The sequence below is a fragment of the Pleurodeles waltl genome, chromosome 5 (assembly GCF_031143425.1).
Source record: "Pleurodeles waltl isolate 20211129_DDA chromosome 5, aPleWal1.hap1.20221129, whole genome shotgun sequence".
NCBI classification, from domain to species: Eukaryota; Metazoa; Chordata; class Amphibia; order Caudata; family Salamandridae; genus Pleurodeles; species Pleurodeles waltl.
The window spans coordinates 1,254,441,892-1,254,459,706 of record NC_090444.1 but is presented as its reverse complement, the minus strand read 5'-3'; the positions used below and the strand labels follow the sequence as shown (position 1 = coordinate 1,254,459,706).

The following is a 17,815-nucleotide window of genomic DNA, read 5'->3' as shown; positions in this document are numbered from 1 at the left end:
GTCGGGATTTCAGAGTCAGGCAGTCGCGGTCAGGGGGATCCTCGGGATTCCCTCTGCAGGCGTCGCTGTGGGGGTTCAGGGGGGGGGACAACTTTGGTTACTCACAGTCTCGGAGTCGCCTGGGGGTCCTCCCTGTAGCGTTGTTTCTTCACCAGTCGAGTCGGGGTCGCCGGGTGCAGTGTTGCAAGTCTCACGCTTATTGCGAGGATTGCAGGGGTCTTTAAATCTGTTCCTCTAGATACAAAGTTGCAGTCTTTTTTGAACAGGGCCGCTGTTCTCTGGAGTTTCTTGGTCTCTTAGAAGCAGGGCAGTCCTCTGAGGATTCAGGGGTCGCTGGTCCTGGGGAAAGCGTCTCTGGAGCAGTTTTTCTTCTGAAGGCAGGAGACAGGCCGGTAGGACTGGGGCCAAAGCAGTTGGTGTCTTCTTTCTTCTTCTGCAGGGGTTTTTCAGCTCAGCAGTCCTCTTCTGTAAGTTGCAGGAATCTAAATTCTTAGGTTCAGGGGAGCCCTTAAATACTAAATTTAAGGGCGTGTTTAGGTCTGGGGGGTTAGTAGCCAATGGCTACTAGCCCTGAGGGTGGGTACACCCTCTTTGTGCCTCCTCCCAAGGGGAGGGGGTCACAATCCCGTCCCTATTGGGGGAATCCTCCATCTGCAAGTTGGAGGATTTCTAAAAGTTAGTCACTTCAGCCCAGGACACCTTAGGGGCTGTCCTGACTGGCCAGTGACTCCTCCTTGTTATTCTCATTATTTCCTCCGGTCTTGCTGCCAAAAGTGGGGCCGTGGCCGGAGGGGGCGGGCAACTCCACTAGCTGGAGTGCCCTGTGGTGCTGGAACAAAGGGGGTGAGCCTTTGAAGCTCACCGCCAGGTGTTACACCTCCTGCCTGGGGGAGGTGTTAGCATCTCCACCCAGTGCAGGCTTTGTTACTGGCCTCAGAGTGACAAAGGCACTCTCCCCATGGGGCCAGCAACATGTCTCGAATGTGGCAGGCTGCTAAAACCAGTCAGCCTACACAGGTAGTTGGTTAAGGTTTCAGGGGGCACCTCTAAGGTGCCCTCTGGGGTGTATGTCACAATAAAATGTACACTGGCATCAGTGTGCATTTATTGTGCTGAGAAGTTTGATACCAAACTTCCCAGTTTTCAGTGTGGCCATTGTGGTGCTGTGGAGTTCGTGTTTGACAGACTCCCAGACCATATACTCTTATGGCTACCCTGCACTTACAATGTCTAAGGTTTGGCTTAGACACTGTAGGGGCACAGTGCTCATGCACTGGTGCCCTCACCTATGGTATAGTGCACCCTGCCTTAGGGCTGTAAGGCCTGCTAGAGGGGTGACTTATCTATACTGCATAGGCAGTGTGAGGTTGGCATGGCACCCTGAGGGGAGTGCCATGTCGACTTACTCGTTTTGTCCTCACCAGCACACACAAGCTGGCAAGCAGTGTGTCTGTGCTGAGTGAGGGGTCCCCAGGGTGGCATAAGATATGCTGCAGCCCTTAGAGACCTTCCCTGGCATCAGGGCCCTTGGTACCAGGGGTACCAGTTACAGGGGACTTACCTGGATGCCAGGGTGTGCCAATTGTGGATACAAAAGTACAGGTTAGGGAAAGAACACTGGTGCTGGGGCCTGGTTAGCAGGCCTCAGCACACTTTCAATTCAAACCATAGCATCAGCAAAGGCAAAAAGGCAGGGGGTAACCATGCCAAGGAGGCATTTCCTTACAATGTCTTTGTTTAGAGCTCCTGTTAAGACATTTATGAAGGACTTAAGAGTTGTTCCACCTAGGGTTCCTCCAGCTCCAGTATGGAAGTTTAACATTGTCTTTATTAGATTTATGGGTCTACCATTTGAACCCATGCATTCCTGCTCTTTGCAATTTCTTTCATGGAAGTTGATTTTCTTGGTAGCTATAACTTCAAAAGTGAAATACAAGCGTTCACTTTAGAGAAACCATTTTTCGTGATACATAAAGATAAAATAGTTCTTAAGACTAACCCTAAATTCTACCTAAAGTAGTTTCACTATTTCACATTAGTCAATCAATTGAGTTGCCTGTCTTTTTTCCACAACTAGACTCAGTTGCTGAAAGAGCGCTCAATACACTGAATGTTAAGAGCTCTTATGTATTACATAGACAGGACTAAAACTCTTAGAAAATCAAAACAACTTTTTGTTGCTTTTTTAATGCTTCACAAAGATAATCCAATTTCAAAGAATGAATTAGCTAGAGGGATGGTCAAGTGTATTAAAACTTGTTATTTTAAAGCCAATTACCAACAACTCCTAAAGCACACTCTTCCAGTAAAAAATGTGCTTCTGTGGCCCTTTCAGGAAACCTTCCAACGGCAGTTATTTGCATAGCTGCTACTTGAAGTACACCACACACATTTACTAAACACTATTGTGTGGATGTTTTAGCTCGTCAGCAGGCAAATGTTGGTCAAGCAGTCCTCAGGACACTTTTTCAGGCTACTCCAGCTTCTGCAGGCTAGCCACTGCTTATTTGGAGGGGACTGCTTTACAGTCTGCTCAAAGCATGTGTATCTACAGCTACACAAGCCATCAAACGGAAAATGTTACTTAGCCAGTAGACATCTGTTCGTGGCATGTAGTACTGTAGATTCACATGCTCCCTCCCCGAAAGCCTGTCACATGCCACAAACCGATGTCTTCTGGGTAAGTGACATTTTCCTTTTATAAACATTGGTCTCAAGTTTCTTATTGGGTATGTGTCTCATTCATTGTGTTTGTGCTCAACAAATGCTTAGCACTACCCTCTTGTAGGAATGCACCCTTTTTAACATGGTTAGCCCCCACTTTTGGACTGGTTTTTGATGTGACTTTGGCTGTTAGTGCACTGGGTCCCTGCAAACCAGGTCCCCAGTGTCAGATCTCTTTACAAAAAACTGAACAGCTGTTTTGCACAGTTGGCACACTTTAGCACCCACTCACTGTAAGTTACTATTAAGTGGTACCCTTGGTACTAAGGATAGTCTCTGAGGGCTGCAGTACCAGTTGTGCCACCACCAAGGACCGCTTACCAAACCCACAGTGCTGTCACTGGAGACTGCATGTGCTGGAGCATGCTAAATTGAAAAAACAACCTGTCACACACCCCTGTGCGCCAGGTCCCCTATCACTACTTGTGCCAGTGGTAAGTCACCCCCTAAGGCAGGGTACATCAAGGCACATGTGAGGACATATGTGCACGAGCAGATATGCCCCTTCTATGTCTCTGTTGATTCTGCGACATAGCAAGTGAACAGGAAAGCCATTTTAAATGCATGTGCTGGACACTAATCATTACGAGTTCCCCAGCTACATGATGGTTTTCTGAATCCTAGGATGTTTGGTATCAGACATCTTAGAATAGTAGTCACCCTAAAGGTGGGCAGCACATTGGCACCTTTGGTCCTTTTCTCGAGGGCCCAGGGGCAACTGATGCAGGAGGGTCCTTAAGCATCTGGTTTCCTTGTTCGGGAGTACTCACAGTCAGGTGTCTTGCGTGTTGATGCCTCAGGCATCGTCGGGGAGTCCAACAGGTTGAGACCCATGGTGGACTCAAGCTCAAGGGAGCCTGAGGCTGTTGTTGGCACCAGTGACCCACCTTACAGGGGATCAGAGGCGATGAGTGCAGTAGTTGCTGGTGGTGTCTGTTTTTCTCTCACCACAAAGCTGCAGGAGAGAAGGGCTGCAGGTGACTTGGGAGAGTCCAAGGGGGGTGAGGCAGGCCAGAGGGGCCGGTTCCAAGCCATCTGCTTCGTCTTTTCCTCTTAAGCAGGTGCGACTCTTCTTTGTCTTTTGCTTCTTATGTAGTCAAAATGAGAGTTCTAAGGTTATGGGGTGTTACTGGGATTGCAAGGTAGCAGCCAATCAGTTGTTTACCATTAGGGTGACTGCACCCTCTAAATGACCACTTCTGTTTAGAAGTGGGCATAACCCTTACTCTAGAATACTAATTCTGTTCAAAACAAGATAGAAGAATTTGAAAAGTGTTGTCCCTATCAGCTGGTCCACCTTAGGGGTGGGACTGGCATGATGTGGGCACACCTACATTTTCTTGCCTGTCTTGCAAAGAAGTAAGGTCAGCCCATGGGGGTGACCATCTCCATCATCTGGAAAGATCTGAGTTGCATAAGAGAGGCAGCTGGTCCTTTAAAGCTTCCTGCCCTGGAATGTCCATCCTGCCAGGAAGAGGTGATAACTCCTCCGCCCAGAGCAGGCTTTTGTTCCCAGCCTCTGAGAGTGCTGGCTCTCCCCTGAGGAGGTCAGAAATCTGTCTAAAGTGTCTGTATTACTTTAGACCAGTCAGTCAGCACACCAGCAAGTTGGTTAGGTTTTCAGGGGGTGCCTATCATGTAACTTGGGACCTCATATTGACCAGTGTCCAGCAGATGTATCAAAAATGGCTTTTCTGTTCACTTACTATGTCTAGGAATTGACATACATAGCAGGGGCATATCTGCTAATGCAGCTGTGCCCTCTTATGTACTATAATGCACCCTGCGTGTGGGCTAGGAGGCCTTCTATACAGGGAGTGCAGAATTATTAGGCAAATGAGTATTTTGACCACATCATCCTCTTTATGCATGTTGTCTTACTCCAAGCTGTATAGGCTCGAAAGCCTACTACCAATTAAGCATATTAGGTGATGTGCATCTCTGTAATGAGAAGGGGTGTAGTCTAATGACATCAACACCCTATATCAGGTGTGCATAATTATTAGGCAACTTCCTTTCCTTTGGCAAAATGGGTGAAAAGAAGGACTTGACAGGCTCAGAAAAGTAAAAAATGGTGAGATATCTTGCAGAGGGATGCAGCACTCTTAAAATTGCAAAGCTTCTGAAGCGTGATCATCGAACAATCAAGCGTTTCATTCAAAATAGTCAACAGGGTCGCAAGAAGCTTGTGGAAAAACCAAGGCGCAAAATAACTGCCCATGAACTGAGAAAAGTCAAGCATGCAGCTGCCACGATGCCACTTGCCACTTGCCACCAGTTTGGCCATATTTCAGAGCTGCAACATCACTGGAGTGCCCAAAAGCACAAGGTGTGCAATACTCAGAGACATGGCCAAGGTAAGAAAGGCTGAAAGACGACCACCACTGAACAAGACACACAAGCTGAAACGTCAAGACTGGGCCAAGAAATATCTCAAGACTGATTTTTCTAAGGTTTAATGGACTGATGAAATGAGAGTGAGTCTTGATGGGCCAGATGGATGGGCCCGTGGCTGGATTGGTAAAGGGCAGAGAGCTCCAGTCCGACTCAGACGCCAGCAAGGTGGAGGTGGAGTACTGGTTTGGGCTGGTATCATCAAAGATGAGCTTGTGGGGCCTTTTCGGGTTGAGGATGGAGTCAAGCTCAACTCCCAGTCCTACTGCCAGTTCCTGGAAGACACCTTCTTCAAGCAGTGGTACAGGAAGAAGTCTGCATCCTTCAAGGAAAACATGATTTTCATGCAGGACAATGCTCCATCACACGCGTCCAAGTACTCCACAGCGTGGCTGGCAAGAAAGGGTATAAAAGAAGGAAATCTAATGACATGGCCTCCTTGTTCACCTGATCTGAACCCCATTGTGAACCTGTGGTCCATCATCAAATGTGAGATTTACAAGGAGGGAAAACAGTACACCTCTCTGAACAGTGTCTGGGAGGCTGTGGTTGCTGCTGCACGCAATGTTGATGGTGAACAGATCAAAACACTGACAGAATCCATGGATGGCAGGCTTTTGAGTGTCCTTGCAAAGAAAGGTGGCTATATTGGTCACTGATTTGTTTTTGTTTTGTTTTTGAATGTCAGAAATGTATATTTGTGAATGTTGAGATGTTATATTGGTTTCACTGGTAATAATAAATAATTGAAATGGGTATATATTTGTTTTTTGTTAAGTTGCCTAATAATTATGCACACCTGATATAGGGTGTTGATGTCATTAGACCACACCCCTTCTCATTACAGAGATGCACATCACCTAATATGCTTAATTGGTAGTAGGCTTTCGAGCCTATACAGCTTGGAGTAAGACAACATGCATAAAGAGGATGATGTGGTCAAAATACTCATTTGCCTAATAATTCTGCACTCCCTGTATGGGTAACTTAAAATATCTTTTGTAGTGGGAGGGGACCTAGATCACAGGTATGTATGTGACAGGTTTTGTTTTCACTTTTGTCTGCACTAGGACACGAAGAATGTGATGGTAGCACTGTGTGCGGTTGGTGAGGGGCCCTTGAGGGTGGCACAATTCCTGCAGCAGCTCTTACATACCGTCTTTAGTACGTCAGGCCCTAGGCGACAGGGGCAAAAAGCGGCCACCACAAATCTCAAGGGGACGGGCGGGGAGGTAAATAAACAAAATATATAATAATAATTTTAAAATACTTACTGTTTCCCCTTTGCTGCCCCGGTCTCCTGCCATGTTGCCCCTCTGGTCGTTTATTACCCCCCACAACCCCTGCCTTCACATGCTGGCTCAGCCAGTAGATGAAAGATAAAACAATATTGTTTTATCTTACATTTCCTGGCTTAGCCAGAGGGGGCGACACACCATCGCCATTGCAAAGGAGATGCTCCTGACCACGGATGCCATTTTCTAGGGGCTTACAGATGGGGCTAAAGGTTTTGCCAATTGGGGAAAACAAGTGCACAGTTGTGGGAAAGAGTGCGGTCACTGGGGACCTGGTTAGCAAGAACCCAGTGCACTTTCAGTCAAAATCATATCCGATACCATACAAAAAGCGGGGGTTAATCATGCCACATAGGGTGCAATCCTACAGACATTTTAGGTCAAATCCAGTATTCATGCAGGTTTTTTAGGAATATTGTGAATGCCTTGTGTGGCACACAGAGTGTAATTACCGAGTCCATTGGTATTCACAAACCTCACTCCTATAGATAATACATTAAGAGCTTCCATAATAGCTGTACATATACACCGCACATGGACCACACCTGGACTGTAACACACTTTCATTGAAAATAATGGAGGCACAGATTTAAAATTACTCCTCATAGGAAATAATGTTAATTGCATTTTGAAATAATTTAATATTTTTCTTAAAAGTTTTATATTTTTTCTATGAAGAACTTTCTGTAGCTCCTACTATCTATTTAGTATTTTCGTTTGGGAATTTTCATTACATATTAAAAAAATTATTTTAATTTATTATATTTAAAGTAGCTAACTATTTAATTCAAAGTGAAGTTGTTTTGTAGCGTTTTTGCTCCATATTTAAAATAAATATATAAAAAATCACTTCACATTAATATTTAGCTTGCCCCCGCCATCCTGTTTCAGGGGGTGGGGTGATTTAAGTCTATATTTTGTAGTAGATTTGCACCCTGAAATGGTTAATTGCCAAAAGTAATACATTTGTGACAAAGAGTAATAATGAATTTACTCATGTGCGAATTTCCCTTTAGAAATTAGCCTGTACTGTTGATAAATGGCTGCATTGGGTGCTGTCTGCAAGGTAGAACAGCAACATCCTGTCAGTCATCACAACATTCTGGGACCCACTTCCACGGGTGACTGTCACCACCGACTAATCATTTATTGGTTGGGGTGCACATCTAGGAAACATGATCCTCTTTCCAGTGTAGTATCGCATCAACTACCTTGAACTAATGGCTGCCCTTGTAGACCTTAATGTCTTTTTCAGGCTTTCAAAGGGCAAATGATCATCATGAAGGGCAAATACTGCAGCCAAAAGCAGGGGATACTTGCTTCCCACGGTTGTCTGCGCTAGTACAGCAGATTTGGCACTGGGCAGTGGACAACAAAATCCACTGGTTAGCAAACCACCTGCCAGGGGTGGACAATAACTCTGCGAACCTGCTACGCATGATGCATCAATGTCTCAAAGTGGGAACACCTCAGACTTCAAGGTGGCTCTCAGGCACTTTGACAGGACTAAGTCTTTCTGCACAACTAACCAGGTATTGCAAGATGGATTTTCGTATTGCCCAAGCGTGCAGTGCCAAACAAAACGTGTACTCAGTGTACCTCCCTGGGCACACTATACACGAAAAAATGGGGAAAGCATGCCTTTCTTTGCTAACATCTTGTTAGCAAGGGAACTACCTGGTCAACACCACACACTTTTACAGAGCATGAATATTTGTAAATACTAGTCAGTCAACACGCTATGGTTGGCTAAGTGGTGTTAAGAACATTATTCCAAACATCTGCCATTTAGTCACCCTGTAGGAGGAAACGGCCTTACAGTTGAGGCAGACCATGTTCATCTGCAGCCATACATGCAACAAATGGAAAAAAATACTTAGCCTCTTAACAACTGTTCCTAGTGTGTAATGCTGTAGACAATATAATGCTTTAGTTTCACAATTGTACACTAGTTCCTGGAAGCTGCTGCTGATGGCACACTTTCTTTTTTCACGCTTCACTAAACAACCGACACTACACTGCATATCACAGTAAGCTTGCTCAGCACTCCTTTTACCCTCATAGATCCCGAGCAAAAGCAATTTAGAATGCAGTTGGTGCCCATGCACATTGTGGACTAAAGAGGAGTCATAGCACATACAGTCACTCAAAACATCTTCAAATAAAAGTAAGTTGTAATGTCTGAACACTTACATGATAGAGCATGCAGAGCGCGCTAATCTACAGCACTATACGCTACGATCAGAGGCTTACAGGAGAATGTTCTTTATTGGTTCTAGGGTTTACACTGTTACACACCTTTATCCTTAGTTTCCTTGTTTTAACAGCTCACCTCTCTATTCTGTCCATCTCTGAGTTTTAAATTTTACACCCTCTTGGTACTAATATACTGCCGCACCCTCCCACTTGATATGAAATCTTCCTTCTTAATAGCTCCAAAACATCCCTCAAAAAACTAATGTCGCAGTGGCCCATTACTATTTTCTTCAACAGGGGACATCCACCTTCCATAGCTACATTATGCTGTCTGTGATGTGTTTCATGACTAATGTTATTGTGTTGGTAGTATCCTACTCCCAATCCTCTATCCCAAAAGGATGTTGTAACAGTGTCTCACTATGTTTCATTCTTTTGTTTAATGTTAACATTTTACAGCATTTCTATTGTTGATGCTTAATAAATAGTACTATATCACATGTCTGGGAATGCACATTTGGATATTGTATAGTTTACATTTTGTGTAACCATTGTGCATTCTATTTTAGATTTACTGAATTATATGTGGATGAATTGGAGGATGAAAATGATTTACAAATACTTGTCACAGATTACTTAAAAGGATTGAATGTTGGCAAAAACATGATCCAGGGAATCATCAGGTTAGTATGCATCTGAATGGAGGTTTAAAAACATGTCTAATAGTGAAATCCATTCATTTTTTTTTAAATATATTTTTATTAACATTTTGTTGTTACACAGTTTCATACTTGTTCATTTTACATGCATTCTTTGTTTATAATGCTATATTCTACTTTTTGCTCATTGTTTGCACTTTTTATTATCATTAGTCTTAATGTTCTTTATTCAACAAATTTTACTCATTTACTTGTTAAAGCGTATTTCCTTTCTTCAATTCGCTGTTCTGCATAATCAACAATCAAACAACAAACTTGAACCCCTTCTTCCTTGTAACTTGGGAGGGTGGTGTAGGGGGTTAGGTGCAGGCAGATAAGGGTGGTGGGAGGGGGAGAGGGAGAACACTAGGTATGTGATATACTATTTCTGATGACTGTCATATTGGACTAGTTGGAGGTAAGGAACGGACGAAGGGGAGAAAAAAGAAAACAAAGGACCCCAAAAGGTCAACTTTATGGCTTTGTGCGAATGGCTTTTGTGATTGTTAGCTTGAGGGTACTATAATGTATCAGTTTTTGGGTGAGGGAAGATGTCAACCCAGGGCGCACCGGCGCACCGTGGGGGCGGCGGGTCACTCGCGTTGCTTGCTATTACTGTCAGTGGAGTGGGGGTCAGAGGTCCAACTGTCCTCACACCCCTTACTCTTGGTGTGATCTATGTGTGGTTTGGGTCTGTTTTTGGGTGTCTATCTATGTGCTTCCACCATTTGGTTCCATCCTCGGTCTGGATTGGCTTTCACTGGTTTCTCCTACTGGGCTTGCCAGCCTCTTATTTATGCTCTCCCAGCTCGTCATTAAATTCTCCCACCCCGGAGCTATAGGAACCTGGCGAATATTCCTGGCTTCTTCTGCTTTTAGGACCTGTAGTTCAGCTCTAGACCATGTTGATATGTCCCTTTTCCAGTCGGACAGCAGAGGGTGATCTGTAGTCTTCCAGCCCCTCGAGATTAGTCTCTTATAAAGGGCCAGGGAAAGGTCCAGAAAGCGCCCCTTCACTTTTCCGCAAAGCGCAGCTGGTCTGAGGTCCAGCAGGCACAGCTCAGGGGTGGGTCTCAACTCAAACTCAAACAATTCAGTTAGGATGGGCAATATTTCCCTCCAGCCTGTCTGGATCGCTGGGCAAGTCCAAACCATGTGGTCAAAATCCGCCCCTCCTCCTCCGCATCTCGGGCAAGTCCCCGAAGCCCCTCCATATATACGGAACAGTCTGTGAGGCGTGAGGTACATTCTGTGCAAATAATTATACTGAGTGTATCTTTACCGTGTATTACGTGATATCTTCCGGGGGTAGGCCAGTATTCTCTTCCACTCTGAGTCAGTTAGTTCCCGCCCAATTGTGCCCTCCCACCGTCCTCTCAACGACCGTAATGGGTCTAAGGCTGCCTCAACTTGGGCCCGATATATTTTGGTTATCAGATGTGATTCTTCCCCTAATGTCAACAGTGAGTGCAGGACCTCATGTGTGTCAGGTTCCGCATTCACCGTGTCCCAGTGAGTCTTAAGAGTGTGTACTAGCCTCCCGTAAAGCAGGAACTGCCCCCCGGGAACACCCTCTTCCGTTAATTCAGCAAATCCCCTCATCACTCCCTCCTTGAAGAGTCCTCCTACTACTTCTATTCCAGCTGACAACCAGGGGCCAAGTCCCGTGCTTCCCGGCCCCCTCCCCCTAGGTTCTATGGCGAGCACTGCCAGTGGCAGAGCTGGGGAATATGGAGGGCCCACTCCCACCCTTTTCGTGCATCTTTTCCAGCATGCCATTGCCACTTTTATCATTATATTGTTCCGGGGGGGGGGGGAGGGGCAGGGGGTTGGGGGTTATCTTTCTGTTTGTCATGCATGCCGCAATCCACGCCGTGTCAATTGCTCCCTGGGCTGTATATAAATCCAGTTGGCCCCGGCCCGCAAGCCAGCCGGGTATCCACTGTAATTGGGATGCCAGGTAGTATGCCTCAAAGTCGGGGGCTCCCAGGCCACCCGTATTGGGTGGTCTGCAGATAGTTGTAAGTGTAGTTCGCCTGCGCCCATTGTCCCATATTAGTTCTCTGAGTAATGTGTTCAGATCGCGGAAACATGCTCGGGGTATTAACAGTGGCAAGTTGGTGAAGTAATAGAGAAGTCGGGGAGCATGATCATCTTGGAGAGCGCCACTCTGGCCATCACCGACAGTTTCAGAGAGCGCCAAAATTCTACCGAGGATCTCGGGGATCGGAGCGCACTACCAAGGTTTCCCTCTCTTAAATCTCCCACGTCATGGTAGATCTGGATCCCCAGGTATCTAAATGTCCGTGGGGCCCATTTCAGGTCTGCTGGGCACGTTGCAGGACATCTATATCCAGGCATCAGGGGGAACACATATGTTTTATTACGGTTAAGTCTTAATCCTGACACCTCTCCAAACTCCTCCAGGGCGTTCAGGGCCCAGGGGAGACCACTCGCCCCATCTCTAAGATAGATCAAGATGTCATCTGCATATAACGAGATAATGTGATCAGTTGGTCCCCACTGAATCCCTCTGCCCGCTCCGTCCCCTCGTACCCAGGCCGCCAGCAATGGAGATAGGGGGCATCCCTGTCTAGTTCCTCGGTGCACTGGGTAAGCACCAGAGATTGTCCTACCTGCCTTGACCCTTGCCAGTGGGGATGAGTATAACAGGTCCATCCATTCGACCCAGCCCTCACCCAGACCCATCTTTAACATTGTCGCCCTCAGGTAGTCCCATCTAATTGAGTCGAAGGCCTTTTCAAAGTCCACTGCTAGCATGGTCCCGGTTGGCGGTTTCGATGCACTGGGCATATGTATGATAGAGAAAATACGCCTAAGGTTTAGAGAGGTGCTGCGACCAGGTATGAAGCCGTTCTGGTCAGGATGTATCAGGGTGGGCATAAGAGGTAATATACGGTTGGCCAGGATCTTACTAAGGATCTTAGTCGCTATTTAGCATGGATAGTGGGCGAAAGTCTGTTACTGATGCCTCCCTGCTGTTTGTTTTAGGAAGAGGCACTACCAATGCTTCACGCAGTGTGCGTGGGAGTTCTCCGTTCTCCAGTATTGGGGTATCTTTCATAGATTCACATGCTTGAATCATTCCCCGTCGTCGAAGTGGGAGTCCCACGGTACATAGAAAGCAATAAATAGAGAAAAAACTTTTTTTTTTTTTTTTTTTTCATTGAAGTCAATAGGAAAAAACACATTCAATTGTAGAACTATCAGCCTTTTTAGAAAGAGCCCAAACTTCAACCAATCAGGTGTGACCACCCCTTTAGAACCCTCAGCACAGAGGCTCAGTCTGTCAGATTTTCTATCGCACGTCGTGTGTAAGGGAGTCTCCCTGAGGTTTGCTCAGTTTTCTATCTCTTCAAGAGAAATCCTTAGAAATTTTCACTTGACTTTTTTCTACAAGACTTTTTCCATCATGTCTACAAGAAAAGGTCTTTTTAGGCCTTGTGGGACCTGTGGCAAATTGAGACTTCACTGTGAGGATCCTCACAAAGAATGTATCTATTGCTTACATCCAGAGCATAAGGTCAAGGACTGCAAGATCTGCAGGACCTTTCCTAACAAGACTCTGAGGGACAGAGAAGCCAGGCTCCTACTTTGGCTCCAGAAAAAGAAGGCAAGAGAAGCTCTTTCTGAAGAGGAGAGTGACACTTCAGTGACCTCAAAGAAAAGGAAGAGGTCTGTGGAGAGCCTATCCCCTACAAGCAGTAAGTCAGCCAAGAAGCTGCATGCTTTTAAGGACACAGGGGATCTACCTTCAACATCCAAGGTAGCATGTGGCAGGGTTCACTCAGAGCCATCCACACCTGCTTCTTCTTCAAAGAAGCTTAAAAAGCCTTCAAGCTCACTGCCTCCGTCGACGTCCAAAAAATCGACACCGTCGACGAGCGCTCCGTCGACGACAGGTCTCCCTGTGACGACGACTACAGTGACGGCTACGTTTACAGCTCCTCCATCACCGATGATAGTAACTTCTTCTCTGCTGTCATCTACGACGATAACATCGGTGAGTCTAAAGTATGGTCTGTCGTCGTCGCACACTTTGAAGATCACAAAGAAGCCGTCGACGGGTAAGAAGCTAAAATCTTTGCCGTCGACGCATTCATCGACGAAGAAATTCAGAAGGTCGCCGTCGGCTTTGCCGACGAAGATTCATTCGACGCGCCTGACAACGACAACTCTGTCGACGACAACCCTGTCGACGGGTGGCGTAGTGACATTGACTTCGTCGACGAGACCTTCGTCGACACTGGTACCACCGACACCAACTACACCGACGGCCCCGTCGACGCCTGCACTGTCGACGAGGACACCATCGACGAGTGCTCCGTCGACGACTCATTATCCTCTCTCTGGAACATCTCCTTACCTACCGCAAAGGATTTTACCTGTGCAGAGCAAGTCGTCTTTATTGCTGCCATCACATACATCGCCCAGCAAGGTTGCACCAGTTCCTCTGCAGCATCTTTTTGCTGATGATGATGATGACGGCGATGGTTACTCTGATGACGGATTTTTTCCGGTAGCGCGTAGTCCATCCGAACTACGTATAAAGTGCCAAGAGGAAGATGAAGAGGAGGATCTTCAGCCTTTACCGGACCAACAGGATCAAGGGCTTTTCCAACAGCAAGAACAGACAGTACAGATGCCGGTCTCGTTGATTAACAACCTTCAACAAATGATGCAGGACTACTATGCAAGGTTTCCTCCGCCTGGTTCTTCTACACCGGTACAACCTCCACGGACACCAGTGTCCACTCAGGCTAGGCCTTCAGAATTTCCGGACCCTACCACAGCGCCTCCATCGGTTCAGGGTATTGCGTCACCGTCATCCGACTCAGATTCTCTCATACCGGAGTGGGACGAGTATCAGATCCAGACTTCATCTCCGTCTACACCACCGCCAGTGGACTCTCCACCGCAGGACATTGGGGGTTTCCATAGTGTCATGGAAAGAGCTGCAAAAAGATTCCAGCTACCGATTACGTCAAAACAATCAGACTGCTTTCTTTATGATTTTAAAGAAGACACTAGAAAATCGGTAAGGGCCATTCCCATTGTCTATTTCATCTGGGAAGAGGGCCTAAAAGTCATGCAGACTCCGTCCTCCATTCTTGCAGTCTTGCCCAGACTAGAGAAAAAATATAAGGCACCAGACAACTCCCCAGCATGTTTGATCAGCCATCCTAAACCGGAGTCGGTTATTTCACAAGCAGCTCAGAGGAGGTCTAGGAATCCGTCGGCTTCTCTGACTGCCCCCCCCAGACAAGGAAGGACGTCGTTTGGACTCCATAGGCAAAAAAAAATTCAACTATGGCGGCCACCACGGTTAGAGCGGATAACTCTCTAGCAATACTTGGGAGATACGATCGCCAGATGTGGTCTGACATGTCACAATTCATTGATATGTTACCTGAGACCAGTAGAGCAGAAGCACGCAGAATTCTGCAAGAAGGAGAAAAGATTTCGGCTGAAATCATAGACTCTGCCATTGATGTTTCCTCCACAGGATTTCGACAATTGGCCGGGGCGGCTGTACTCGGACGCAAAGGGTGGCTAAAGGCTACCTCTTTTAGGCCTGAAGTTCAATTGAAGGTTCTGGACATGCCGTATGATGGCAAGCTTTTGTTTGGCAAACATGTTGACGATGCATTGCAGTCTATTAAGGCAGACACTGAAACAGCCAGATCACTTGCAACGCTTCAGTACAAAAGGCAACCCTTTCGGGGAGCGAGAGGGAGAGGAACCTTTTCACATAGAGGAGGCTTTCAACAATATCGACCTTACTCCTCTTACCAAGGGCAATTTCGCTCAACCTACGGCCAGCAACAGCCGCATTCCTTTCGTCAGCAATCATCAGCTCGCTTCAGACAACAAACGAGAGGAAAGTCTGCCTTCAGAACCAAAGAAACAGCAAGAAAACAGTGACCCTCAAGTGTCTGCACCCAGCCCCTATATCAACACTGTAAGGAAATGCCTCCTTGGCATGGTTGCCCCCTGACTTTTTGCCTTTGCTGATGCTATGTTTACAATTGAAAGTGTGCTGAGGCCTGCTAACCAGGCCCCAGCACCAGTGTTCTTTCCCTAACCTGTACTTTTGTATCCACAATTGGCAGACCCTGGCATCCAGATAAGTCCCTTGTAACTGGTACTTCTAGTACCAAGGGCCCTGATGCCAAGGAAGGTCTCTAAGGGCTGCAGCATGTCTTATGCCACCCTGGAGACCTCTCACTCAGCACAGACACACTGCTTGCCAGCTTGTGTGTGCTAGTGAGGACAAAACGAGTAAGTCGACATGGCACTCCCCTCAGGGTGCCATGCCAGCCTCTCACTGCCTATGCAGTATAGGTAAGACACCCCTCTAGCAGGCCTTACAGCCCTAAGGCAGGGTGCACTATACCATAGGTGAGGGTACCAGTGCATGAGCATGGTACCCCTACAGTGTCTAAACAAAACCTTAGACATTGTAAGTGCAGGGTAGCCATAAGAGTATATGGTCTGGGAGTCTGTCAAACACGAACTCCACAGCACCATAATGGCTACACTGAAAACTGGGAAGTTTGGTATCAAACTTCTCAGCACAATAAATGCGCACTGATGCCAGTGTACATTTTATTGTAAAATACACCCCAGAGGGCACCTTAGAGGTGCCCCCTGAAACTTAACCGACTATCTGTGTAGGCTGACTAGTTTTAGCAGCCTGCCACAAACCGAGACATGTTGCTGGCCCCTTGGGGAGAGTGCCTTTGTCACTCTGAGGCCAGTAACAAAGCCTGCACTGGGTGGAGATGCTAACACCTCTCCCAGGCAGGAATTGTCACACCTGGCGGTGAGCCTCAAAGGCTCACCTCCTTTGTGCCAACCCAGCAGGACACTCCAGCTAGTGGAGTTGCCCGCCCCCTCCGGCCCGGCCCCCACTTTTGGCGGCAAGGCCGGAGAAGATAATGAGAAAAACAAGGAGGAGTCACTGACCAGTCAGGACAGCCCCTAAGGTGTCCTGAGCTGAGGTGACTCTAACTTTTAGAAATCCTCCATCTTGCAGATGGAGGATTCCCCCAATAGGGTTAGGATTGTGACCCCCTCCCCTTGGGAGGAGGCACAAAGAGGGTGTACCCACCCTCAGGGCTAGTAGCCATTGGCTACTAACCCCCCAGACCTAAACACGCCCTTAAATTTAGTATTTAAGGGCTACCCTGAACCCTAGAAAATTAGATTCCTGCAACTACAAGAAGAAGGACTGCCTAGCTGAAAACCCCTGCAGAGGAAGACCAGAAGACGACAACTGCCTTGGCTCCAGAAACTCACCGGCCTGTCTCCTGCCTTCCAAAGAACTCTGCTCCAGCGACGCCTTCCAAAGGGACCAGCGACCTCTGCATCCTCTGAGGACTGCCCTGCTTCGACGACGACAAGAAACTCCCGAGGACAGCGGACCTGCTCCAAAAAGACTGCAACTTTATCCAAAGGAGCAGCTTTAAAGAACCCTGCAATCTCCCCGCAAGAAGCGTGAGACTTGCAACACTGCACCCGGCGACCCCGACTCGGCTGGTGGAGAACCCACACCTCAGGGAGGACCCCCGGACTACTCTACGACTGTGAGTACCAAAACCTGACCCCCCTGAGCCCCCACAGCGCCGCCTGCAGAGGGAATCCCGAGGCTTCCCCTGACCGCGACTCTCTGAAACCTAAGTCCCGACGCCTGGAAAAGACCCTGCACCCGCAGCCCCCAGGACCTGAAGGACCGGACTTTCACTGCAGAAGTGACCCCCAGGAGTCCCTCTCCCTTGCCCAAGTGGAGGTTTCCCCGAGGAAGCCCCCCCTTGCCTGCCTGCAGCGCTGAAGAGATCCCTTGATCTCTCATTGACTTCCATTGCGAACCCGACGCTTGTTCTAACACTGCACCCGGCCGCCCCCGCGCCGCTGAGGGTGAAATTTCTGTGTGGGCTTGTGTCCCCCCCGGTGCCCTACAAAACCCCCCTGGTCTGCCCTCCGAAGACGCGGGTACTTACCTGCTGGCAGACTGGAACCGGGGCACCCCCTTCTCTCCATTGAAGCCTATGCGTTTTGGGCACCACTTTGAACTCTGCACCTGACCGGCCCTGAGCTGCTGGTGTGGTAACTTTGGGGTTGCTCTGAACCCCCAACGGTGGGCTACCTTGGACCAAGAACTGAACCCTGTAAGTGTCTTACTTACCTGGTAAAACTAACAAAAACTTACCTCCCCCAGGAACTGTGAAAATTGCACTGTGTCCACTTTTAAAATAGCTATTTGTGAATAACTTGAAAAGTATACATGCAATTGAAATGATTCAAAGTTCCTAATGTACTTACCTGCAATACCTTTCAAACAAGATATTACATGTTAAATTTGAACCTGTGGTTCTTAAAATAAACTAAGAAAAGATATTTTTCTATACAAAACCTATTGGCTGGATTTGTCTCGGAGTGTGTGTACCTCATTTATTGTCTATGTGTATGTACAACAAATGCTTA

General features: G+C 47.2%; 1 protein-coding gene across 1 annotated transcript in view; it reads left to right on the top strand.

Moving 5' to 3' along the window:
- The window catches only part of MDN1 (midasin AAA ATPase 1), a 1,740,009-nt gene that overhangs the window by 356,983 nt on the left and 1,365,211 nt on the right, over positions 1-17,815 (top strand). Inside the window, exon 20 of the mRNA XM_069235499.1 lies at positions 9,179-9,292. Coding sequence (XP_069091600.1) covers positions 9,179-9,292 — 114 coding nt within the window. The remainder of the gene's footprint in view (positions 1-9,178; positions 9,293-17,815) is intronic.